Source organism: Cinclus cinclus, chromosome 4 (assembly GCF_963662255.1).
Source record: "Cinclus cinclus chromosome 4, bCinCin1.1, whole genome shotgun sequence".
Taxonomy (NCBI): Eukaryota; Metazoa; Chordata; class Aves; order Passeriformes; family Cinclidae; genus Cinclus; species Cinclus cinclus.
In genome coordinates this window covers 65,828,918-65,852,843 of record NC_085049.1, presented here as the reverse complement: position 1 = coordinate 65,852,843, position 23,926 = coordinate 65,828,918, and the positions used below count along the sequence as shown (strand labels likewise).

The 23,926-nt window shown below is 53.6% G+C and overlaps 3 protein-coding genes across 7 annotated transcripts in view; all 3 read left to right on the top strand.

Moving 5' to 3' along the window:
• Positions 1 to 2,783: 2,783 nt before the first annotated feature.
• Positions 2,784 to 6,315, top strand: TSPAN33 (tetraspanin 33). The gene is made up of 8 exons (XM_062491469.1): positions 2,784 to 2,888; positions 4,060 to 4,117; positions 4,224 to 4,351; positions 4,452 to 4,526; positions 4,616 to 4,711; positions 4,965 to 5,093; positions 5,573 to 5,734; positions 6,214 to 6,315. The coding sequence occupies exons 1-8, from the start codon at positions 2,784 to 2,786 to the stop codon at positions 6,313 to 6,315; spliced, it is 855 nt and encodes a 284-aa protein (XP_062347453.1).
• Positions 6,316 to 9,412: 3,097 nt separating this feature from the next.
• On the top strand, positions 9,413 to 15,176 carry SMO (smoothened, frizzled class receptor). The gene is made up of 12 exons (XM_062491467.1): positions 9,413 to 9,662; positions 10,395 to 10,600; positions 11,092 to 11,301; positions 11,380 to 11,552; positions 11,678 to 11,897; positions 11,984 to 12,107; positions 12,188 to 12,280; positions 12,464 to 12,572; positions 12,796 to 12,981; positions 13,259 to 13,407; positions 13,481 to 13,615; positions 13,757 to 15,176. Exons 1-12 carry the CDS (start codon positions 9,413 to 9,415, stop codon positions 14,242 to 14,244), a joined length of 2,343 nt encoding a protein of 780 aa, XP_062347451.1. The 3' UTR covers positions 14,245 to 15,176.
• A 3,368-nt stretch (positions 15,177 to 18,544) lies between these two features.
• Positions 18,545 to 23,926, top strand: part of AHCYL2 (adenosylhomocysteinase like 2) — a 69,423-nt gene continuing 64,041 nt past the window's right edge. For all 5 annotated transcript variants that reach the window (XM_062492410.1, XM_062492408.1, XM_062492411.1 and 2 more), the window contains exon 1: positions 18,545 to 18,977. In XM_062492410.1, coding sequence (XP_062348394.1) covers positions 18,567 to 18,977 — 411 coding nt within the window. In that variant the 5' untranslated portion in view covers positions 18,545 to 18,566. The remainder of the gene's footprint in view (positions 18,978 to 23,926) is intronic.

The window sequence follows — 23,926 nt, the reverse complement described above, 5'->3', positions numbered from 1 at the left end:
GAGAGGTGGCCTTGGGTGACCTGAAGAGTCTCAGCACCTGAGGCCACCACCAATGGGACAGGCCCAGGTGTGACATCGACGCAGGACATGGCCCTCACTGCCCCAAATGGGGGGGACAGGGCTGGGGCGATGCTTTGGGGCAGGGCTACAGGCATGGAGGGCAGGATGGGTTTGGGGGGTGCACGATGGTTTGGGGTGGGGGGCTCTGCTTGGGGCCCCAGGGGTGGGCAGGGGACAGCTCAGGGTCCCCTCACCCTCCAGGGGACACCCAAACCGTGGGGTCCCGTGGCTGGGCGGAGGGGAGAAATGCTGACACCCCAAATAAAGAGCATTGCTCCAGAGAGGGAGTGACCCCTTCTTTTCACCCGCGAGGGGTCGGGGGGCTTGGGGGGAGGGTGGGATGTGGAGTACGGGGGTGTCCCTTTGTGGGGGGTGTGGGGGTCCCGGGGTGTCCCTGTTTCGGGGTGGGTGTGAAGTACTGGTGGGTGGCAGTTTAGGGGTGGGGTGTGGGGGTCCCGGGGTGTCCCTGTTTTGGAGTGGGTGTGGGGTACGTGGATGACCCTATTTAGGGACAGGCTATGGGGGTCCTGGGGGTATCCCCGTTTCAAGGTGGGTGTGGGGATCATGGCGGTGTCCCCGTTTGGACGCAGGCTGTGGGGTATGGGGTGTCCCCGTTTTGGGGTGGGTGTGGGGTCCCCGGGGTCCCCAAGTGCACTCGTTCCCTCACGGCCGCTGGGCAGCGCTGTCGGCGAGTGATATGACCCCGCCCACTGACACGCCCACCACTCCATATTTGGTCATGGGCCGGCCCAATTACTTCCATGGTCACGCCCCTCGCTCACGACCACGCCCCTTGTTCCGCCCACGTCCCCAAAGGCGCCCAGGAGGAAATTTGGAATATTTGGGATCCTGCAGGTCTCGGTGGCTCCGCGGTACTCCTCAGCCTGCTGCTCCTCCTCCTCCCGTGGCGACCACTGCGGCTCATGGGGGCCAACAGAGCCTCCCATCCCATCCCATCCCATCCCATCCCATCCCATCCCATCCCATCCCATCCCATCCCATCCCATCCCATCCCATCCCATCCCATCCCATCCCATCCCATCCCATCCCATCCCATGGATCTGCTGGGTGAGCACACAAACCTCACGGGAAGACGTGAGGATTTTTTTGAGATTTCTTTCAGGAGCCCTTTCCCAATATATTTCCCCGAAATCCTTGGGATTTTGGTAGACTTGAGGTGTAGATTTTAGTACTTTTATGGTCATTTTTGGTGCAATTTTGGTTTTTTTTTTTTTTTGCTATTTAGAGTCGGATTTTCCCCAGATTTTTTTTCCCAGCCTTTTTCCCATTTTTTCCCTCAGAAAATCCCTGGAATCTCAGTGGATTTGGGGACGATTTTTGGATATTTCAATGCAGTTTGTAGGACTTTTTTGGGCCATTTTCCATGTGATTTTTTTTTTTTGCCAGTTTAAGTCAGATTTCCCCCTGGATTTCTTGCCCAACCTTTTTCTGAGTTTTGCCCTCCAAGAATCCCTGGAATCTCATTATGTTTTAGGAGTTTGTTTTTTGTTGGTTTTTTTAGTGCAGATTTTAGGGCATTTTAGTGTTACTTTAGGGGCTTTTTTTGCATTTCTTAGTGCGATTTTTTTTTATTTTTTGGTGTTTTTACGCTGAATTATTTTTCGGATTTTTTCCTGATGTTTTTTGAATTTTGGGGGGGGTCAAAAGGACACCTCCCAGCAGCATCCCAAGGAAATGTTTATTCTGGCAATGGGACTGGCTCTTCTGTGACCCTAAAAGCACAAAGGGGACTTTTGGGTTTGGTTCCTCTGTCTGAAGTTCTCATCTTCCTCAAGAAAGGGCTTTGCCACCATCTGCTCCCAGGGGATTCCCAGCCCAGGCGTAGAAGAGAAATAATAACAATTGAAATTATAATAATAAATCAAATTATAACAGTGAGTCGGTGCTCCCTCCAAGCAAAGGGTGATGGCACACGGTGACAGCTCTCATCTCTGCCCACACCAGCCAAGGAAATTGAAACGTGAGGCAAAAAAAAATAAGGCAAAGTTAATAAAAAAAAATGGGACTTGAGGGTTCGAACCTGTTCGGGAAGGGACCTGTTGGGACCTCGTGTGCCGGGATTCACCAAAGTGTCCAATTTTGGCAGCAGAGGGGAATGGGTGCAGTTTGGGCTCCCACTTCCCCGTGCTGGAGAGGGCACTGAGGATGCCGTATCATCACTGGAGGGTTTTGGGGCTGATTTCAGCAAATTTGGGTCACGTCCTTTCAGAAAAACCCAGAAACACCGCAGCTGGCCACGTGTCAGGGATGCCAACTCTGCGGTGTCCCTGCTGTCCCCCGTGTCCCTTCCAGAAATCAAGAACGAGTTATAGCCATAATTATGAAACTCCACAATCTCTCCAAGCTCCGGGACTCTGTGGGTTCGCACGGTTCGGGCATTTTCTGAAGGGCGGGATCCCAGGCGGGATTTGGGCTCCGCGCGGGTTGGGGACGAAGTGCGCTGGCCCTTTAAGATACGGACAGGTGCGACGGCGCCGCACCATGCGGGGGCGGGACCGGCGGGCTTGAATGACGTGGAGGCTGACCAATGGGATGGCGAAGTGAGAAGGGTTCGGCCAATGAGAGGGCTGGACAGGGAGGGGCCGGGGCTGAGCTCGGCGGCGCTCGCTGCAGAGCGAAGTGAGGAGCGGTCCCGTTCGGCTCCGCTCGGTTCCGTTCGGCTCCGCTCGGTTCCGTTCGGCTCCGCTCGGTCCCCCTCTGCCATGGCGAAGAGGGTGGCGGCCCCCGCCAGGCCCCTCGGGGACGATTTCTCCTTCGTGAGCCCGGTGGCCAAGTACGTGCTCTTCTTCTTCAATCTGCTCTTCTGGGTAAGTGCGGGGCCATCGGGACAACTCATTCCCGAAGGACACGCCGACCCTGGGGCTGTCGCCATCCCTGCACCCCACTGGGACACCGGCATCCCCTATCCCTGAGATCCCCCCGGGACCCCCCAGCCCTTGGGACTCTCTCCATCTCTGAACCCTACTGGGACCCCCCCCCATCTCCGGGACCCTCCAGCCCTTGGGATTGTCTCCATCCCTGAACCTTGCTGGCATCTCCCATCCCCAAGCATCCCCGGCCCACTCTCCACCCCTGGACCTATTTGGGATCCTGCATTCCCGGGATGCCCCGACTCACCTCCATCCCCAGGACCCCACCGAGAGCCCCTTTGACTTTGTAGATGTCCCCACCCCTGGTCCCCACTGGAATCCACTCTCCTTGTCATCCCTGGAGCTCCCCAGCCCCAGTACCCCACCGTGACCTCTCATTCCTCAGGGACTCCTGGCCCCTGGGAGTGTCCCCATCCACTGGGATCCCCCATTCCAGAATCTACCGAGGGTTTTTGGGGTGGGTCCTTTGGATCCCCACCACTTCACCGGGACCCTTGCTGGCCCCACACAGGTGACAAACTCTCAGAAACCCTCTTGTCCCCAGCCCACTCCAGGGATGTCTCCTGCAGGGAACCCACAGTTTTCCATGTTTGGGGGCTTTTTTGGTAATTTTTTTAATGTTTTGAATTTTTTTTATGTTTCAAGGACTTTTAAAAAATGTTTCAGAGACTTCTATACTGCTCGGGAGGTTTGGGTATTTTTTACTTTTGGGGGGTTTTTCAACGGTTTTGTGGGGGGGGTTTTGCAGGTTTGTTTGTTTGGGGGTTTTTTTTGTGGGTTATTTCCGTGTTTGCAATCCTATTTTTGAGGAAGTTTCTCGCTTCGGATAAACCTAATCCCTGTGTCCAGCCACCCGTACAGGAACAGCGCTGGCTGGTGGGTGTGGACAAAGATGACCTCTCGGGAGGTGGGGACAGATGTGACCTCCCGGAAGGTGGGGACACGGTGGACACCGTGTGACAATGGGAAACTGAGGCAGCGGCTGCAGCTCTTCGTGCCCCGTTTGCATCTCTGAGTCTGGGTGTGGGGGGGGGGGGAGGGGGGGGGGCTGCAGGTGAGGTCACGGGGGTGGTGACACCTGCGGGGTGACACCTCTGTCCCTCTACAGGTGATAGCCATGGTGATGGTGGCCGTGGGGGTTTATGCCCGGCTGCTGAAGCATGCAGGTGAGCTCGGAGGGCTCCCCAGCCCTGCTGGCTCTGAGCCACGCTGTGGGCTGGGCTGTGGGGTCCCGGGGGTGCCGGCAGTGCTGGTGACACCTCGCCATGACAGAAGCGGCCGTGGCATGCCTGGCGGTGGACCCTGCCATCCTCCTCATCATGGTGGGCATCCTCACCTTCCTCATCACATTCTGCGGCTGTGTCGGCTCCTTGCGGGAGAACATCTGCCTGCTGCAGGTGGTGAGTGCTGGCAGGGGTGGGGGGGTCCCTGCTGGGGACCCTGGTGGCATCTCGGTGTCCCTCCTGTGGTCACCTCACCGTCACGTTCCTTTTCCCGCAGTTCTCTGTCTGCTTGACCATCATCTTCCTCCTGCAGCTGGCGGCCGGCGTGCTGGGCTTTGTCTTCTCTGATGAGGTACTGGGGTGAGCAGTGGGGGTGCTGGGTGACCCCAGTCCTGTCCTGCTGGGTGACAGGCGCGCTGGTGTCCCCCGTTTGTCCCCCAGGCACGCGGGAAAGTCAGCGAGATCATCAACGGGGCCATCGTGCATTACCGGGATGACCTGGACCTGCAGAACCTCATTGATTTTGGGCAGAAGGAGGTGACCAAGGGGGGTCTGCAGTGTTGGTGTGTCCCTCCAACGGATGAGGACATGTCCCCGCTTCCGTGTCAGGCTTTAATCTGTGGGGTAGCACAGGCTGGGGATGTTGGATGGCTCTCCCAGGAGGATTTGATGTTCATGGCGATGTCCTGCCCGGGCAAGGGGAGGTTGGGGGAATGAGGAGCACTGAGTGTCCTGTGCCCCTGCTGGGGCTGGGGTCCCCTCCCTGCTGAGCCCCGTGCCCTGCCCACAGTTCAGCTGCTGTGGGGGTGTCTCCTACAAGGACTGGTCCCAGAACATGTACTTCAACTGCACGGCCACCAACCCCAGCCGCGAGCGCTGCTCCGTGCCCTTCTCCTGCTGCCTGCACGACCCTGACCAGGTCAGTCCTAGGGTGTCCTTGGGAGGGGGACCCTGCCCTGGGCCTGTCCTCGCATTCCGTGGGGCTCTGCTGAGCCTGGAGCTCTCCCCAAGGGCAGGGAACAGGCTCACAGCAATGTATGGACCTCATCCCACCCCCTGGATTTGGGTTCCCTGTCCCGCCTTCTAGGTTTGGGTTCTCCATTCCACTTTCCAGATTTGGGTCCCCAAATCCACCCTCTGGGTTTATGTCCCTAAATACACCCTCTGGGTTTGGGTTCCCCATTCCAACCTTTGGGTTTTGGGACTCCTGGGTGGAAATGCTATGGTGAGGTGGGGGAGAATTCTCCCTCTCCAGAGCTGGAATTGGCTCTTTGGGGGTAGGTGGCTCTGGAGGGCTGGCGTGAGGACATCCCACCAAGGCAAGGGCCAGAACTCCTGGTCACCCCAGTGCTGCCCCCCAAGAGCAGAGACCCTAATGTGCTCTGTCCCCTCTCCCAGGCTGTCATCAACACCATGTGTGGCCATGGGATGCAGGCCAGGGGCTACCTGGAGGCCAGTGCTTTCATCCACACCAACGGCTGCATCGACAAGCTGGTCAACTGGACCCACAGCAACCTCTTCCTGCTGGGGTGCATCACCCTGGGGCTGGCCCTGCCCCAGGTACAGGGGAGAAGGCTCCGTCCCAAAGCTTTGCTTTCTGGGCTTTCTTTGGGGAGCTGCCTTAACGGTGGCTGACTGCAAGATGGGAGAGTTGGGATGGGATTCAGGGTGGGGGAGTGATGCCAATGGCAGGCATGGGGGGCGTGGAGTGACACTGCCTGGTGTCACTCAGTACCTCCCTCTTCCTCCCTCTCGGTCTTTCTTTCCCTTTCTCTTGGTTTTCCCTCCTTCCGTCCCTCTCCCTTTCTCTTCCCCCTTCCTTTACCCTTTCCCCCTTTCTTTCTCATTTCCTTCCCTGTTTCTCTTCCTTTCTCCTTCTTCTCCTCCCTCTTCCTCTTCCTCCCCTTTCTCTTTTCCCTCTCCTCCATCTACCCTTCCTCTTCCTTTTCCCTCCCTCTCCTTATCTATCCCCCTTTCTTCTCCCGTCTTTTCCCACTGTCTTCCTTTCTTCTTTCCTTTTCCCTCCCTCTCCCCTCCAGCTGGTGGGCATCGTCCTGGCTCAGCTGCTCATCAACCAGATCCGCGATCAGATCAAGCTGCAGCTGTACAACCAGCAGCACCGGGCAGACCCCTGGTACTGAGCCCCGTAGCCTCTCCCGGGGTGTCCGGGGGCATTCCCAAATCCTGGATCCGCCGGGAGAGCCCGAGGGGCTCCGCTGTAGAAGAGGGAATGTGGATCCGCGGAGACTCCGTGCCTTTAGCAGCCGGTGCTGGGCGCGGCCTGGAGCAGCGCCGGGGAAACGCTGTCTGTCTGTCCGTCCATCCGTCCTGCTGGTGAACAAAGCTCCGTGCACGGGGATGTGCCTCCCCTCTCCGCGTGTGCTGGAGAAGGACGTCTGTCTGTCTGTCTGCCTGTCTGCACCGAGCTGCCTTCGCCCAGGACTGCCGACGTTCCCCCCGTGGCCGGGTATCCGTGTCGGTGTCGCTGGGTACGGGGACAGCCGAGGGCTCCCCGGGGGTGCTGAGTCGGTGCCGGGCTGTGCCGCTTCCTTGGTTTCCAGGGACAATAAAGACACGAGGCCGGACGCTGGCAGGCTGTGCAGGGGACACCGCGGTGCCTCTGGAGACAGGCAGAGCTCTCTCTCCCTCACGCCGTGCTCTTGCGAGGCCCCAGAACCAGCGGGGAAGGGGCCTCGGCCAGGCCCGGCCTCTCGGAGCTGTCGCAAAACCGTGGGTGGAGTTTTTTGGTTGGGTTTTTTTTTTTTTTTAGGGGTTGAGGGGTTTTTTTTCCTCTCTCTTTTTATTTTTTTTTCTTTTTTTTTTTTTTTAATTTTCCCGTCTCCTCGGGCTGGGTGGTCCCTCCCGCGGAGGCAGCCGGGATGCGGCCCAGCGCCCGGCTCTTTGTGTGCGGCCGGGAAGCTTCTCTTCCATTAAATGAAAAGCCCCTTTTTTTTGCTTTTATCCCCCCTCAAAATCCACCTCATCCTCCGCCGAAATGTGTTTTCTTCCCTCGAAGGCTATTGGTTCTCCGAGGAATGCAAAAAACCGTGATTTTTTTTTCCCCCTCAGAAATTCACTTTTCTTCCCAAAACTTCCCCTCCGAAGAGCTGCTGCTCCCCACCAAGTTTACTCTTAAGAAGTAGCTGCTCTCCAAAAAAGTGGATTTTCCCCCAAAAAAATTCTTTTCTCCCCAAAAAGCAACTTCTCTTGCCCTAAAATTCTTTTTGTCTCCCCCAAACTGTTCCCCCCCCCCAAAAAAGGTAACTTAGCCCTAAAAGGTAACTTTCCTCCACAAAAATCAAGATCTCTTCCCCCCAAAACTGTGTTTTCTCTCCTAAAATTGATTTTTCCCCAAAAAAGAAAATTCCCCCTCAAAAAAGTAACTTCCTCCCCCCCCAGAAAGTGTCTCTTGTTCCTGAAAAGTGACTTTTACCCCTGCAAAAGTAACTTTTTCCTTAAAAAATGCAAATTTTCATCCCCTGAAATGGACTCTTGTCCCCAAAAAGTGACTTCTCTTCCCCCAAAAATGAGTTTTGTCCACAAATGGAAACTTTCCCCTCCCAATCAATTGCTTTTCATCCCCCAAAAATGACTTTTTGCCCCCTCAGAAATGACTTCTCCTCCCAAAAGTGGCTTCTTTCCCTCAAAGGCAACTTTTCAGCTCCAAAAAGTAACTTTTTACTCACAAAGACTTTTTCATCACCAAGATACTTTATTTCACAGGAAAAAAAGGAAACTTTTCCCTCAAAAAATTGGTATTTTCCTCATAGAAAGTGATGTTTTTGTCACAAAAGTGATTTTTTCCTTCCAAAATTGGACCTTTTCTTCATAACAACAAACTTTTCCCTCACAAAAAGAGACCTTCACTTCAAAACCAGGAACTTTTCCCTCACTAAAGGTGTCTTTTTCCTCACAAGTGACTTTTTTCTCACAAAAAGGGAACTTTTTCCTCCGAAAAGTGACTTTTTCTTCACAAAAGGGGCATTTCCTTCACAAAAAAAGGACTTTTTCCTCAAAAAAGTAACTTTTTCTCCACGAAAAAAGAACCTTTCCCTCACAAAAAAGTGACATTTTTTTCCTCACGAGTGAGTTTTTCTGCACCAAAAGTAACTTTTACCTGAGAAAAAGGAATCTTTACCCCAGAAAAAGTGATTTTTTTTCTCACAAAAAAAAAAAAGGAAAAAAAACCCAAAAAAACCCCCAACATTTTTTCCTCAGGAAAGGAACTTTTCATTCACAAAGGCATTTTGTGAGGGGGATTTTTTCCTCCCAAAAAAAGCTTTTTTCCTCACTTCTTAGTGACTTTTTCCCTCACAAAAAGTGACTTTTCCTCATAAAAAGCCCCTTTTTCCTTACAAAAAGTGAACTTTTCCTCACAAAAAGAAAACTTTTCCTGATTGAAAGCGACTTTTTCCTCAGGAGAGGAACTCTTCCCTCACAAAAGGGGACACTTTCCCCCCAAAAAAGCCTTTTCTTTCATTCTTTTAGCTACTTTTTCACTCATAAAAAGTGAGTTTTCCTCAAAAAAAAAAAAAAAAAAAAAAAAAAGGAAACTTTTCTTGCCGGAAAGCACTTTTCCCTCATGAGAGGAACTTTTCCCTCACTCCTTCTCTCCCCCCCCCCCCCCCCCCCCCAAAAAAAAAAAGCATTTTCCCTCACTTTTTAGCAACTTTTTTCCTCACAACAAGGAACTTTTCCTCACAGAAAGGAAACTTTTGCTGATCAAAACCAACCCTTTCCTCCGGAGAGGAACTTTTCCCTCACAGAAGTGGACTCCTTACTCCCAAAAAAAGCCTTTTCCCTCACTTTTTAAAACGTTTTTCCTCACAAAAAGCGACTTTTCCTCATAAAAATCGACTTTTTCCTCACAAAAAGAAACTTTTCCTCACAAAGAGGAAACTTTTCCTGCGCAAAAAAAGGTGACTTTTTCTCACGAGAAGAACTTTTCCCTCACAAAAGGAGACGATTTCCCCAAAAAAAGCGCCTTTTCCCTCACTTTTTAGCGACTTTCCCCCTCACAAATCGCGTCTCTTACCCTCCGCAGCGCTTCCCCCGCGGTCCCTCCCTCAGCCCGCCCCGGCGGGGGGCGCGGGCCGGGCCGGGCCGCGGGCGGCGGCGGAGGAGGAGGAGCAGCGGAGCCGCTCCGCTCGCTCCCGGCGAGCCCAACAAAGGCGGCGGGGCTATGGCGGGCCCCTCGCCCCGCTCCGAGCCGCCCTAAGCCCGCCAAGCACCGCCGCGATGTGGCCGGGCCGCGGCGGGCGGCGCTGGACGCTGGCGCTGGCTCTGGCGCTGGCTCTGGGCGGCCGCTGCCCCGCCGCCCCCAATGCCTCGGCCGGGCCCCCGCGCTGCCGCCGCCCCGCGCCCTGCGAGCGGCTCCGCTTCGGCGCCTGCCTGGGCTCGGCGCTGCCCTACGCCGCCACCTCCACGCTGCTGGCCACCGACTCCGCCTCGCAGGAGGAGGCGCACGGGAAGCTGCTGCTCTGGTCCGGTACGGACGGGACGGTACCGGGAGCGGGGAGAGTGCGGGAGAGGCCCGGGATGGGGCTGGAGAGGGATGGGGGGTGGGGAGGACGGGGTGGCGGGGGAGCTTGGGTGTAGTGGGGGGAGGGGGGCGGCTGGGGATGAGTACAGTATAGAAAAGTGCCTAGTAGGGGGCCGGGAATGGCTGCAGTATAGGAAAGTGTATAGAGAGGGGCTGGGAATGGGTACTGTATAAGAAAACTTTGTAGAGGGGGCTGGGGGTGGGTACAGTATAGAAAAGTGTATGGAGGGGGAGTGGGGAATAGGTAAAGTATAGAGAGCTGTATAGGAAAGGGCTGGGGATGGGAACAGTATAGAAAACTGTATAGAGGGGGCCTGGGGGTGAGTGCAGTATAGAAAACTATAGGAAAGGGATGAGGATAGTATAAAAAACTGTAACAAAACGTTGTAGACGGGTACAGTAGAGAGTGCAGAAGCAGATTGGGGTACAGGGGGTGGGTATGGCATAGCACAGGCCCAGGGGTGGGTGCACTGTAGAAAACTCTCTAGCGGGGTACAGGGTATGGGTACAGTATACAGAGGAGCGGTAGGTTGGGCCCAGAGATGAGTACAGCATAGACAACTGATTAAAAAGGGAATGGAGATGGGTGCAGAGGAGTCCCAGTGCCATGTGGGTGTTGTGGGGACAGCAGGAGGTGGCCGTGCTGGGGGTGCTGACAGTGCTGTCCCCTCCCTGCAGGCCTGCGCAATGCCCCGCGCTGCTGGGATGTCATCCAGCCCCTGCTCTGCGCCGTCTACATGCCCAAGTGTGAAGATGGGCAGGTGGAGCTGCCCAGCCAGACCCTGTGCCAGGCCACACGGGCACCCTGCACCATCGTGGAGCGTGAGCGAGGCTGGCCCGACTTCCTCAAGTGCACCACAGACCGCTTCCCTGAGGGGTGCCCGGTACGGCATGGGGATGGGGGGGGAAAGTCACTCTCTGGAGGAGAAAAGGGTTGGTGCTGTTCAGCCTAGAGAGGAGAAGGATCCAGGGAGAGCTGGAGAAGGACTGAGGACAAGGCATGGAGGGACAGGACACAGGGAATGGCTTCCACTGCCAGAGGACAGGGATGGATTGGTTCTTGGGAATTGGGAATTCCTAGCTGGGCTGGAATTGCCAGGGCAGCTGTTGCTGCCCCTGGATCCCAGGCTGGACACTGGGGCTGGGAGCACCTGGGATACAGTGGGAGGTGTCATTGCCATGGCAGGGGTGGCACTGGAGGGGCTCTGAGGTCCCTTCCCACCCAAACCATTCCACGATTCCATGGTGATTCCACAAAACCCAGCCATCCCCTGTGCTCCACAGGGGACTGATGTCCACCTTGTCTCTTCCTCCTCTTCCCCTCTTCCTCCTCCTCATCCTCCTCATCCTCACGGCCTTGTTTCCCCTGTGGCAGAACGAGGTGCAGAACATCAAATTCAACAGCTCAGGGCAGTGCGAGGCACCGCTGGTGAGGACAGACAACCCCAAGAGCTGGTATGAGGACGTGGAGGGCTGCGGCATCCAGTGCCAGAACCCGCTGTTCACCGAGAAGGAGCACCGCGAGATGCACGTCTACATTGCCGCCTTCAGCTCCGTCACCATCTTCTGCACCTTCTTCACCCTGGTGAGACGCGGGCTTGTGGTGAGATGTCCCCAGAAAGGGGACAAGGCACCGAGCTGTGGTTTTCTCCACCCTTTGCAGGCCACGTTTGTTGCTGACTGGAGGAACTCCAACCGCTACCCTGCCGTCATCCTGTTCTACGTCAATGCCTGCTTCTTCGTGGGCAGCATTGGTTGGCTGGCACAGTTCATGGATGGTGCCCGTGACGAGATCGTGTGCCGGGCCGATGGCACCATGCGGCTGGGTGAGCCCACGTAGGTGTCACCTCCATGCCCAGAGCTGTCCCCAGCACCAGTGAGGGCTCCCGGGGTTCTCTGGGAGCACCTCCCCATCCTCCTGCATGTCCCTGGGGGTGGGTGACGTTCTTGCCTCTCCGCAGCTCCAATGAGACGCTGTCCTGCGTTATCATCTTTGTCATCGTGTACTACTCGCTGATGTCGGGTGTCATCTGGTTTGTCATGCTCACCTACGCCTGGCACACATCCTTCAAGGCCCTGGGCACCACCTACCAGCCGCTGCTGGGCAAGACCTCCTACTTCCACCTCATCACCTGGTCCATCCCCTTCGTGCTCACCGTGGCCATCCTGGCCGTGGCGCAGGTAACGGGGTCACCGTCACGGAGTGTTGTCTCAGGGTGACACCCACAGCCAGCTGACCCTGCTGTCCCTGTCAATGTCCCTGCCAGGTGGACGGCGACTCTGTCAGTGGCATCTGCTTCGTGGGCTACAAGAACTACCGCTACCGAGCAGGCTTTGTGCTGGCCCCCATCGGGCTCGTGCTCATCGTGGGGGGCTATTTCCTCATCCGGGGTAGGTGTGGCTCAGTTCTGGGAAGGGATGGGGTCACCGTGGGTGTCCCCACACCCTGACCCCCTCATCTTCCCCCGCAGGGGTCATGACGCTCTTTTCCATCAAGAGCAACCACCCCGGGCTGCTGAGCGAGAAGGCGGCCAGCAAAATCAACGAGACCATGCTGCGCCTGGGTGAGGGCTTCACCAGCCCAGTTCCCCAGGGAATTAGAGTGGGAATGGGGATGTTTTGTCCCCTGAAGTCACACAGCCCTTTGCCGGGGTGGTGGCAGTGGGGGACAAAGCTGTGGTAGTGGTGGAACGGCCCCAGGGTCACTGGGGTTTGGCTGAACCAGGGATGTCCCTCTTCTTTTCCAGGCATCTTCGGCTTCTTGGCCTTTGGCTTTGTCTTCATCACCTTTGGCTGCCACTTCTACGACTTTTTCAACCAAGCTGAGTGGGAGCGCAGCTTCCGGGAATACGTGCTGTGAGTGGCACAGGGACAGGGGATGACAGGGGGTGACAGAGGATGACAGGGATATGGTGACACTACCGTGTGGACAGCCCCGTGTCCCCCACCAGCCTTGCCACCACATCACCACCCCACAGAGCTGTGGGGACTGTGGGGAGGGTGTCCCACTCCTTACAGCCCCTGTCCCCCCGTGTGGCCCCCTCCTTACAGCCCCTGTCCCCCTCATGTGTCCCTGCAGGTGTGAGGCCAACGTGACCATCGCCACGCAGACCAACAAGCCCATCCCAGAGTGTGAGATCAAGAACCGGCCGAGCCTGCTGGTGGAGAAGATCAACCTGTTCGCCATGTTTGGCACCGGCGTCTCCATGAGCACCTGGGTCTGGACCAAGGCCACCTTGCTCATCTGGAAGCGCACCTGGTGCAGGTGGGACTCCAAGGATGTCACCCCAGCTGCCTGGAGCCCTTCCTGCCCCATCCAGTGGGATGTTGGAGGACATTCCCAGATGTTTGTCCCTCAGCTCGATGAGTTGTGAAATGCTCTGGAATGGGTTGGACTCACCCATGTGGCGTTTGTGGGATACTTCCATCCCCAAGGAACCCAGCCTGGTGTCCCCATCCAGAATGGGAGGGGGAGCTGGGCAGGGTCCCTGTGCCCCCAGCTGTGACAGCTGTGTCCCCCCCATCCCCTCTGTGTCCTCCAGGCTGACGGGGCAGAGCGATGACCAGCCCAAGAGGATCAAGAAGAGCAAGATGATCGCCAAGGCCTTCTCCAAGCGCAAGGAGCTGCTGCGCGACCCGGGCCAGGAGCTGTCCTTCAGCATGCACACCGTGTCCCACGATGGCCCCGTGGGTATGTGCCCGGGGCAGGGGACATCCCCAGGGTCCCCAAAGTCCCCCTTTACCTGATCCCCCTGTCCCTGCAGCCGGGCTGGCGTTCAACATCAACGAGCCATCGGCCGACGTGTCCTCGGCGTGGGCCCAGCACGTCACCAAGATGGTTGCCAGGAGAGGGGCCATCCTGCCCCAGGACATCTCTGTGACACCTGTGGCGACACCTGGCAAGTCCCTTGGGGACCTTGTGGGGGATTTCTGCGTGATGAGGCGGGCTGGGGGTGTTGGGGATGTGCAGGGAGGCAGAGTCGGGGGGCAGTGGAGGGGCACAGATGGGACTCACAGCCACCTCACCCCACGTCCCCCAGTGCCACCAGAAGAGAGGGCCAACCTGTGGGTGGTGGAGGCCGACGTGTCCCCGGAGCTGCAGAAGCGCAGCGGCCGCAAGAAGAAGCGGAGGAAGAAGAAGAAGAAGGAGGTGAACCCAGACCCTGAGCGCTGCCTGGGGGGCTCCACCGTCCCTCGCCTGCCCCACCTGCCCCCGCAGCCCTGCCTGGTGGCCTTTGCTCCCGATGTCCTGCCCGATGCCACCTTCGCCAGGGGGCCGTGGGATGGGCAGAGCCGCAGAGCCAACGTCCTGCACGTGATCAGCAACCCCTTCTGCCCCGAGAGTGGGGCCACCGACCATGAGAGCCCCAGTACTGGGTGCTGGCAGCACAACGGGGGTCCCCTGTGGCCCCCCAAACCCGGCCCAGGGGTGCCCAGGACTCAGGGCCGCTGGGCAGGGCTGGCCCCCATCCACTCCCGGACCAACCTGGTGGATGCAGAGCTGCTGGAGCCCGACTCGGACTTCTGATCCCAGCAGGATGTGGGGTGACACCCCGAGGTGATGGGGCCACCAGAACCCACCTGAGCCCACCGGGATCCTTCCCAAATATTCCATCAACCCAAGCACATCCAGTTTCTCCCCTGGGAGGATTAATTTCCCAGATGGTTTTGGGATTCCCTCCAGCATCACTGGGAGAGAGGAGCTGTCAGTGGAACAATCCCCCACAGGGATTTAAGGATCACAGTTGGGGACAGCCCAGATCAGGGTGGATTTTGGGCAGCTTTGGAGTGCTGCCAGCCCTGGCTCTAGAGGCAGGTACATAGAGGTACATAGAGCTCACCCCCACTTTAATTTTTTAAAATTCCTGAATTTTTAATGTTTGTATTGTGATGGGGACGTGAATCTTCTGCTCGGGGTGAGCCCAGTCAGGGGCAGCAGCAGCAGCATCATCGTCATCCCTGGTGTGCACCCCTATTTTGGGTTCACCCCACTCCCTTCAGAGACCCCAAAGTGCCTTCCAGCTTCCCAGAGAGCTGAGCCAGACCCAAATCAGGATTCGTGGCATGGCAGCGCCAGGGAGATGGGATGAGAAACACCTTGGAAGCAAAAAAAAAAAAAAAAAAAAAAAAAAAAAAAAAAAAAACCTCGGGGGTGCTCGAGGTGAATCAGGATCAGCAACCCCCAGAGCAAAGCTTTTTATTATTTTTCTTAGGAAAAAATACAAAAATCAAGTCACAGCAAACCCAGAAGTCTTGGGGCAAGAGGGCTCCAGTCCCTGCAGTCCCTGCAGGTGTTTGGATTTTTTGGATTTTCACTGTTTTTATTTTACTTAAGTCCTGGTAGGCTCCTGGCTTTTTTTTTTTTTTTTTAATCTGCTATCCCAGTGACTTTCACAGGTTCATTTTTGCTGTGTAAAGGAAAAACTCTCCTGTATCAGTATTAAATTTACAGATTTTCAATCCCAGTGGCTGCTCTGGGCATTTTCTGGGGAGGGATCCATGCGGGAAAATTTTTTGGGGTTTTTTTTTTTTTTAGGGGGGCTGTCCTTTCTCCTAAAACCCCCTCTGCTTTAAAAACTGCTTTAGACTGCTCTAAAGTGTTTTAAACAGCTTTAAAACAGCTTAGAAGCTGCTTGAAATGCTATAAAAATGCTATAAAGCACCTTAAAAACTGCTTTAAAGCACCTTAAAAACTGCTTTAAAGCACCTTAAAAACGGATTGAAAGTATTTTAAACAGCTTTAAAACACATTGAAAACGGCTTTGAAGTACTTTGAACCCCCTGTTCCAGTTGCAGAAGGGAGCTGGAAATGCCCTTTGTTGTTGTGGGGGCACTTTTGGAGACAACTGGGTAGTTTTGGGGACAACCGGGACCTTTGCCAGCAGGTGGCACCACGGGTTAAAACATCCCCCAAATCCCCAAAATTTGGGGCTACTCTGCGTTTTGGGGACTGCTGGGTGGGGTCCCACTGAGCCATCACGGCACTGGTGGTTTTTATTTTGAGGGAGGGGAAATGTTGCTTTTGGAAAAAAAAATCCCCTTTTATATTTTGCTTTAGAGCCATGCAGCTGCAGGGTTTGGTTACCCTGCAAACCAAACCAGACCCTGAAATTTAGGTGGAATTGGTCAGTGAAAATCACATTTTTCCAGTGGTTTGTTTTCTTGGTGTTTTTTTTTTTTGTTTGTTTGTTTGGGGTTTTTTTGGGTGGGGGGGGGTTGACCTCGCTCCAGAGTCAAAGCTAGATTGTCTGGGATGAAACAAAATATTTCCCTTTATCTTTTTTTTTTGGGCTACTTTGTTTTTTTCTTTCTTTCTATAGATTTTATTTTGTGGCTTTCATGGTTAAAAAACCCACTTCTAACAAAACTATTTCTAAGATACTTGCCATTTTTGAAACAAGAAAACCCAAAATATTTGAATGAATATTGAATTATGTGGGTCACACATCTCCCAGACCCTCCAGAGGTTTCACTGGGGGAAAAATGGGGAAATTTCAGGAAATTTGGATAGTATCCACTTATTCTCTATGGATTCACTGAACCACTGATTCCTGGGGAGAAATTTTGGAATTTTCCACCCATCTGGTGAAATTAAAGGGATGAAATCTCTGGATGGTGCAGCCTGGTCATGGGGATGCTGCCAGAGGAATTGATGGCTGCAGAAAAAATGGGATTGCTGGAATCAAAGGGCCAAAAATCAGCCAGAAGTCTCCCCAGAAAAGTCAGCCAGAAATCACCCAAAAATCACTCAAAAATTACCCAGAAATCATCCAAAAATCTTCCAAAAATCCAATCAGTGGGCCAGAGGAGCTATTAGAAGGGCGTAATGTTTTAGTGTGGTATCGATTTCCAGTTTTTAATTCTATTTTATATAAATCCTGGTGAGATGACAACTGGAGCTCCACCATTCCCATGGAAAGGATTTCCACACCAGCTGAAACAGAAAACAGCCTGGAAAATGCAGGTTTTTTCTCCTTTTCTACCTCAATCTTATTTGTGCTCGTGATCCAACTCTGCTGTGGCTGTCAAGGCAAGGAATTTTTCTTTTCCAAGGCTGTTTTTTTCCCCAGATTTCCAGGCAAAACCATGCCAGCCTGGTGTTCAGGGAGTGAGGGAAGGAGCCGTTCCCGAGCTGCCTGCTTCTCACAGAGCCCCAATTGTTGGAGCCTCCCTCCCCAAACAGCCTCTCCCTTCCTCTCCTGGTTGTTTTCCCAGATAAATCTGTTTTCCCAGATAAAGCTCCTGGATCCCTGGAGCCGGGAAAACTTTGCCTTCTCTTCCAGTCTCCTAATTTTGGGAATGTCCTTTAAAAGGTGGGGAAGATCCCATGTTGAGCCAGGTGGGCTCAGAGTCAGGATTTGTCAAGGTCAGTTCTGCCTTGTACAGAACAACCTGGTGGGGTTTTTTGTAGAATCTGTGGCATTGGGAAATGATAAATTTTGGAGGATTTTTCCATCTCGGGTCAGCAGCCATCTCCCATCCTCAGCAGAGAATGATCAAAGTCAGGATTTTGCCTTGGTGAAGGATGTGCAAAACAACCTGGGATATTTTTGTGGAATTTATAGGATCTGTGGCACTGGGAAATTATAAATTCTGTAGGATTTCTCTTATTTCCAGTCTCTATTTTCAGGCACAAGCTCCTCTCCTCAACAGAGGAGGATCAGGGACAGGATTTTTGCCTTGGACAGAACAACCTGGTGGGTTTATTTTGTGGGATCAGAGATGATAAATTTTGTAGGATTTCTCCATCCAGGACAGCACCATTCCCCTCCTCAGCAGAGAAAGATCAAGGTGAGGATTTTGCCCTGGTCTAAACAACCTGATGGGTTTTTTTCTGTGGGATCTGTGGGATTTGAGATGATAAATTCTGGAGGATTTTTCCATCTCAGGGCAGCACAAGCTCCTCTCCTCAACAGAACCGCAGCGTTGCAGGAGCTGCGACTTCTCCATGGAAGGGGAGGGACGTCGATCCAGCTTGAAATCCCTCCCACGGCGTTTTTCCAAGAGTTCAGGGGCCCCTCCTGATCTTGGGATCAGCCCCGAGCCTGAGTTCTGTGATGGCGGGAGAGGGAGGGACGAGAATTCCATCCTGGTTCTGCTTCAGCAAAGAACAGCTTTAGTTGTTTTGGGAATTGTCCCCATGGCATCCCGGGCACACAGGGATGCGCTGCTGTTCCTTTGATTGCAATCCCCTCTGGAATGCCTCTTCCCTGAAATCTTGCTTCTGCCTCTCCGGCTCTGCTGCTCACATCTCTCCCTCCTGATTTTTGGAGGAGGTTTCTGTGAATTCCGTCTCTCCTCCGGCTCATCCCAAACACCGAGCTCGCCCAGGGTTTGAGAACTGGACACTTGAGGACTGGAATTGACACTTGATAATTAATTAAGCTCTCACCCACCAGCAGCTCCAAGTTCTTTCGGGGTTGGGCTCAATAAATAATAATAAAAGGAGGTGGCACTCAGTGCTCTGGGCTGGGGACATAAGGTGAGGATCGGACACAGCTTGGTCTCGATGGTCTTGAAGGTCTTTTATAACCACAGAGCTTCTGCGGTTCTGTGCCCGGCGACTGAAACGCTGAAAATTCACCAAATCTTGAAAAAAGAACCGAATGCCTTCACGAGGCGGGCGGCCCCGTGCGGACTACAATTCCCATGAAACGCCGCGCTGCGAGGAGGCGGGGCGCTGCGAGGCTCCGCAAGGGGTGCCGGGAGCCGTAGTCGCGACGGGGCGGAGCCGGGGCGGGAAAACTACATGTCCCGGCATGCAGTGCGGCAGCGAGGGCGGTGGGGCGGAGCGGGGCGGGGCCGGCGGCCCTGAGGGAACCAGAGCCGGAGCCGGAGCAGTCGGCGACGATGTCGGTGCAGGTGGCGGTGGCCGCGCCCGCCGTGGAGCTGAAGGAGCTCGGCGGCCCCATGGACAAGGCGACGGGGCCGCCATGCGAGGCTGTGGGCGCTCACGCAGCGGCGCACGGCGTGGCGGCGGCTGCCGCCGCCTGCCCCGTGCCGGGCGCCGAGCGTGAGGCGGCCCCGGCCCCGGCCCCGTCCGCCGAGCGGCCTCCGGGGAGCGGCTGCCCCGGGCTGCCCTCGGCCGCCGGGCTGTCCTCGGCCGCCGCTAAAGTGCCGCAGGCTTCGGCCATGAAGAGGAGCGACCCGCACCACCCTCAGCACCGGCACCGCGACGGCAGCGACAGCAGCGGCGGCGCGGCCGAGGCGCTCGTGAGCCCCGACGGCTCCGTCACCGAGGCGCCGCGCACCGTCAAGAAGGTAACGGGGGCGGAATCGGGAGCGGCACCGGGACATCCCCACGGGCACAGCCTCACCCGCTGTGAGGGTCCGCGGTGTGCCGGGGGGGGTCGGTGACCCCGGGGTGCTGCAAGGCTGTGGCTGCATTTTGGGGACGCGTTCTGCCATGCTTGGGGTCTGTCTGCGCCTTGTTCCCCTTGTGTCTGACGTGTGGGGCGACCCACTGGGTGCCTCTGCACCCCGTGTCTGTCCCCCCCGCCCAGGTGTGGCCCTGGGTGCCTCTACACCCTGTTCCCGTCCCCCCAGGTGACACTGTGTGCCTTTACACCCCGTTCCCGTCCCCCCAGGTGACACTGTGTGCCTTTACACCCCGTTCCCGTCCCCCCAGGTGACACTGTGTGCCTTTACACCCCGTTCCCGTCCCCCCAGGTGACACTGTGTGCCTTTACACCCCGTTCCCGTCCCCCCAGGTGTGGCACTGCATGAGCTCCGGGGTGTGTGTGGGTTCACATCAGGTTCACATCCCCAACCTTATCTTGGAAATTTGGATAAGATAAAAAACTCCTGGAAGCCACCGGTGACGTTGGCCCACAAGGAGGGCCGGGGTGCCCCATACCTGCATTCTGGGGGTATCAGGGTGGGTTTTAGGGGGTGCCCCTCTGCCAGGGGTGCAGGTGCAGCACAGGAGTGTGTGGAGCTGTGAATCCTGGAGAATCCATCCAGCTCCTCAGGTGGGCACATGTGCTCCCTGGGGCAGGGGGTTGTGAGTGCTCTGCTGAGGATGGAGGGAAATTCACATTTTCCCCAATTGTTTAGTGCCTGGCGTCCTTCCTGTTGGAAATCTCTGGAGAAGGAGCTGTTCCCTATGAAACTTTTGGGGGGATGTAGGGAAAGAAGTGTGCTTATGCCACCCCATGAAACTTTGGGGTGAAGACCTCACCTCCCCCACTGATGGACTTCCACCCTCTTTTGGGAATTTGCCTCTTTAGCTCTTTCAGAGTAACTACTTTTGGGGTTCCTGTAAAATTTCCTCTCCCTTTTTGAAAGCCTGGGGTGAGGGGGGTTTGTCTCCATGACTGTGGCTTCCCTGGAATTCCAGCTCCTCCTTGGAAAAAAGGAGCTGGATGCAGTCTGGACCAAGGTTTCTTCATCCCCCTAAAATCCCTTCTGTGGGGGTTCAGCTCCTCAGTAAAGGACATTTTCCCTCCAAGATCCTGATTCCCATCCCCAGTGTTTGGAACCCTTTCCATCTGATATCCTAATCCCATCTCTGTTTTTAGAGACCCTCAGGGCATCCCTATTTCTCCTCAAATGTGTTCAAACAATTCATCCTACCCCTTTCTGCTCTTTTCTGAGTTAAACCACAAAAAGGGGATTTCTCCCTGTGCACTCATCTCTGTAACCACTTTGTAAGAGGTTAGCTGCAGTCTTTAGTTACTGGCTTGTTTTTATTTTTTTTTTTGCCTTTACTTAGAGTCAGGATTAAAACACGGACACAAATTTCTTGTTTGAACTTGGTTGTTTATTAAATTTTATTTAAAGCAGGGAGAGTTCTGCAGCACTTCCAGCTAGCAGCTGAAAGCGAGCAAAATGGAGCTGGATCTGGCTAGTGACAAGGTCTTTTAAAACTAAACATTCCAATAAAGAGCTAACACCTAAATTATTTATACTTTTGACCCACTAACCAAACTCCTGTGACCTGCAGTGCAGCACTAATTATCTAATCAAAAATTACTGCCTGAAAATTATGAAGAAGCAGAAGGAACAAGAAAAGGAAGATGGGGCAATGCCCAAGAACTTCCATCTTGTCCCATGCTTATTATTATATTCTAAAAACCCTAAATTCTAAACCCTTCACCGTGTGACACCACACACTTTTATTTTATCTGCACACCTGTGATTTTAACTCCATCACTCAAATTTGTGAGTTTTCTCCAAGGTCTCAGATCCAAAGCAGTGTTCTCCTGGGGGTCAGTGTCAGAAAGCACAGAAAGCTCAAAACTCCCAGGCTGAATTATTTCAGGGTTCCAATACCCTCCTGAATTCCACGGTACTGGATTCCCACAAAGGTGGGCTGGGAATGGGGGCATCACCTGAAGCAGTTTTAAACCTGCATCACTCCTAATCCTAGGAGCAGAGCCAAAAATCCAGGAGAAACCTGGAATTCCACATGAGGAATTCTGCTCCTGAATCCTTCTGCTTGCCAAAAAGTTCTGCTGGAGGAGATCTGGGAGCACGAAATGTGCCTTCTCCTTCTTGTTCTCAGCCACTTCAGCAGCTCAAACCAGGCTTTTCATTCACCACAGCCTCGAAATAAATAATATTCAGTGTCCTGGTGTTACTGAAATAAAATCAGATTTGGGAGCCATCAAACTGTCCCCAGGCCTGTGGTTGGAAAATTGGGCACATGGAGCTGAAGCATCTGGTGAAAGGAGGTTTAGGACAAAAATAAGATAGATTTCTTTTTTACTCAGATCCAACAGAAATTTGCTGAAATAGAGGTAAAGTTCAATTAAAATAGATGAAATTTGTAGTGGAACTGTGATTCTTAAGAGTGTTTGGGTAGGAACAAAATCTCAGTATTCTTTTCTGTTTTATATAAATATATTGTTCTTGGGTTTTTTTTTCCCCTTTCCTTGGAGTCTTAACAGCCATCCTTGAGATCCAGCACCACTTACTTGGGATTTTGCACTTCTGAGACAAAAAGAATTCCCAGAAAATTGCAGCCACTCTTTCTCTGACTCTCCTTTTAAATCTTCTTTTCTGTCAGTTCAGCGTTTTATTTATCTGTCTGCCTTTAGATGTTCTGATTTACCTTGATAAGCTGTAAAACAGGAAGTAATAGATGGAGTAGATGATGTTTTTTGTATATTTTTGCATATAAAAATGTTTTTATATGCACGTTATAGATGGTGCTGGGCTTTACTCTGCCACCTGTGAGTCAGGCCCTGAGTCACTTGGCTTGGCTCAATTTTTTGGGGTTTTAGTGGTGTTTGGTGCCATCACTCATCAGCTTTAGGGGGGTGGTGGATGCTGATTTTGGGGTTTAAATGGTGTTTGGGTCATGGGGTGATCACTCATCAGCTTTAGGGGTGGTGGTGGATGCTGGTTTTGTGTTAATTTTTAGAGAATTCCCAGATCCCATGCAGCTGAGAGTCACAGAACTTCTGGAAATTCTCTTATTAGTGAGGGTGGAGCCTTAATTAAGGCTCCCAAACTGATCAGCTGGGCGACCTTGGCCTTGTCATGACAGCTCTGTGCCCCTTTTTTTTCAGCTGAGAGGAGAATTACAGGGTGGGTTGGAAGGGACCTTAAAGCCCATCCAGTTCTGACCCTCAGCCACAAGAAAAACTTGGAGTTAAATGGATTCAGGTCTGGATTTAATCAGATTCAGTTCTAGGTTTAATGATTGTGAAGTAACATCTTTGTGCCCTTCTTCAGCTGAGAGAGTTGTGGAACCACTGTGTGGGTTGGGTTGCGACCTTAAAGCCCATCCAGTTCTGACCCTCAGCCCCAAGAAAAACTTGGGTTTAAATCTGGATTTAATCAGATTCAGTTCTTGATTTAATGGTTGTGAAGTGACAGCTCTGTGTCGCTTTTACAGCTGAGAGAATTGTGGAATCACTGTGTGGGTTGGGTTGTGACCTTAAAAGCCCATCCAGTTCTGACCCTCAACCACAAGAAAAACTTGGATTTAAATCTGGATTTAATCAGATTCAGTTCTAGATTTAATGTTTGTGAAGTGCTTGGGGCTCCAGCAGTTCTTGCATCCCACATTGGGCAGGTTCAACCTCGGCACCTGGCGAGTTTTATATTAAGCAAACACCAACCTACAAAGCAAAGTGTGATTTTTTTTTTTTTTTTTATTTTTTTTTCCCCCGTGTCCCAGCCAGTCAGCAGAAAGCCCAGCAGCCTGCTCGTGTTTCCAGCTGCGTTCCTGTGCTCCTTTCCGTGATTCCAGCCGAGGTTTAGTGCTGGGAAGGGATTCATTTCCTGCGGCTGTTGATTCATTTCGTGGGCACCGTTCATTTATTTCTCTCTTCTCGACGCCTCCGCAGCGCCGGGGGCTGTGGGAAGAGGGTGGCTTTTGTCACCGTGTCACCTCTGATGAGCTGCCACATCCTCTGCTCGAGTCTGACCCTCCTGAAACCCCCTCACGGTGAGAATTCCAGGGAATTCTATGGCGAGAAATGCCTGCTGCTCAGTGGGCTGGCACATCACCTGACCGGGGAGGTTTTGTTCTGCTCACGCTGGAAATGGCTCTCATGTGGCTCCTCTAAATGATGCCTCTGACCTTCATTCCCAGCAGATTTCACTGCGATGGAATCTGCTTTTTCCCCTGGAAATTCCCACTTTTTCGGAGGCAGAGGGATGAGGATTTTTTAGTTCCTTTAAGAATTTTTTTTCTCCTCTATTTTTCCCTCCTAACCCCCAGCCATCCCTTCTGCCAGGTGATAAATGCTTTTCCCCGGGGCTGAATTCCCAGGAAATGCAGGGAATGAGTGTGGCTGGAATGTTCCTTAGGAAAACCTTCCCGGGAGGGGGTGGGGAGGCAAATTCTTGAATTTGATGTGATAATCTGCATGAATCCGGGTTAATTTTAGCAGGAACCGAGCGCACAAATCAATCCATCAACTTTTGGGAAGATGAAAAAAAAAAAAGGGGGGGGGGGAAGAGAGGAAAATACTAGCTGTAAAAATGGGATGAGGAGGAAGTCTTGGAATTGGGAATGTGGTTGTGGCGCCAGAATCTGTTCCGGGTCAGAATTACACAAACACACGAAGATCTTTGTGCTGGAGCTTTCCCAGAGGGGCACAGCGTTCACAGTTAAATTTCCAGGCAATTAAAGTCTCACTTGGAGCTTTGGCCCCGAGCTGGTGGATGAAAAATGATCCAGGGAGAGGAATTACGGGCTGGGCTCTGCGTTTGACCTCTCATGTTTTGTTTTCTACCTCTGGCTGGTGAATTGT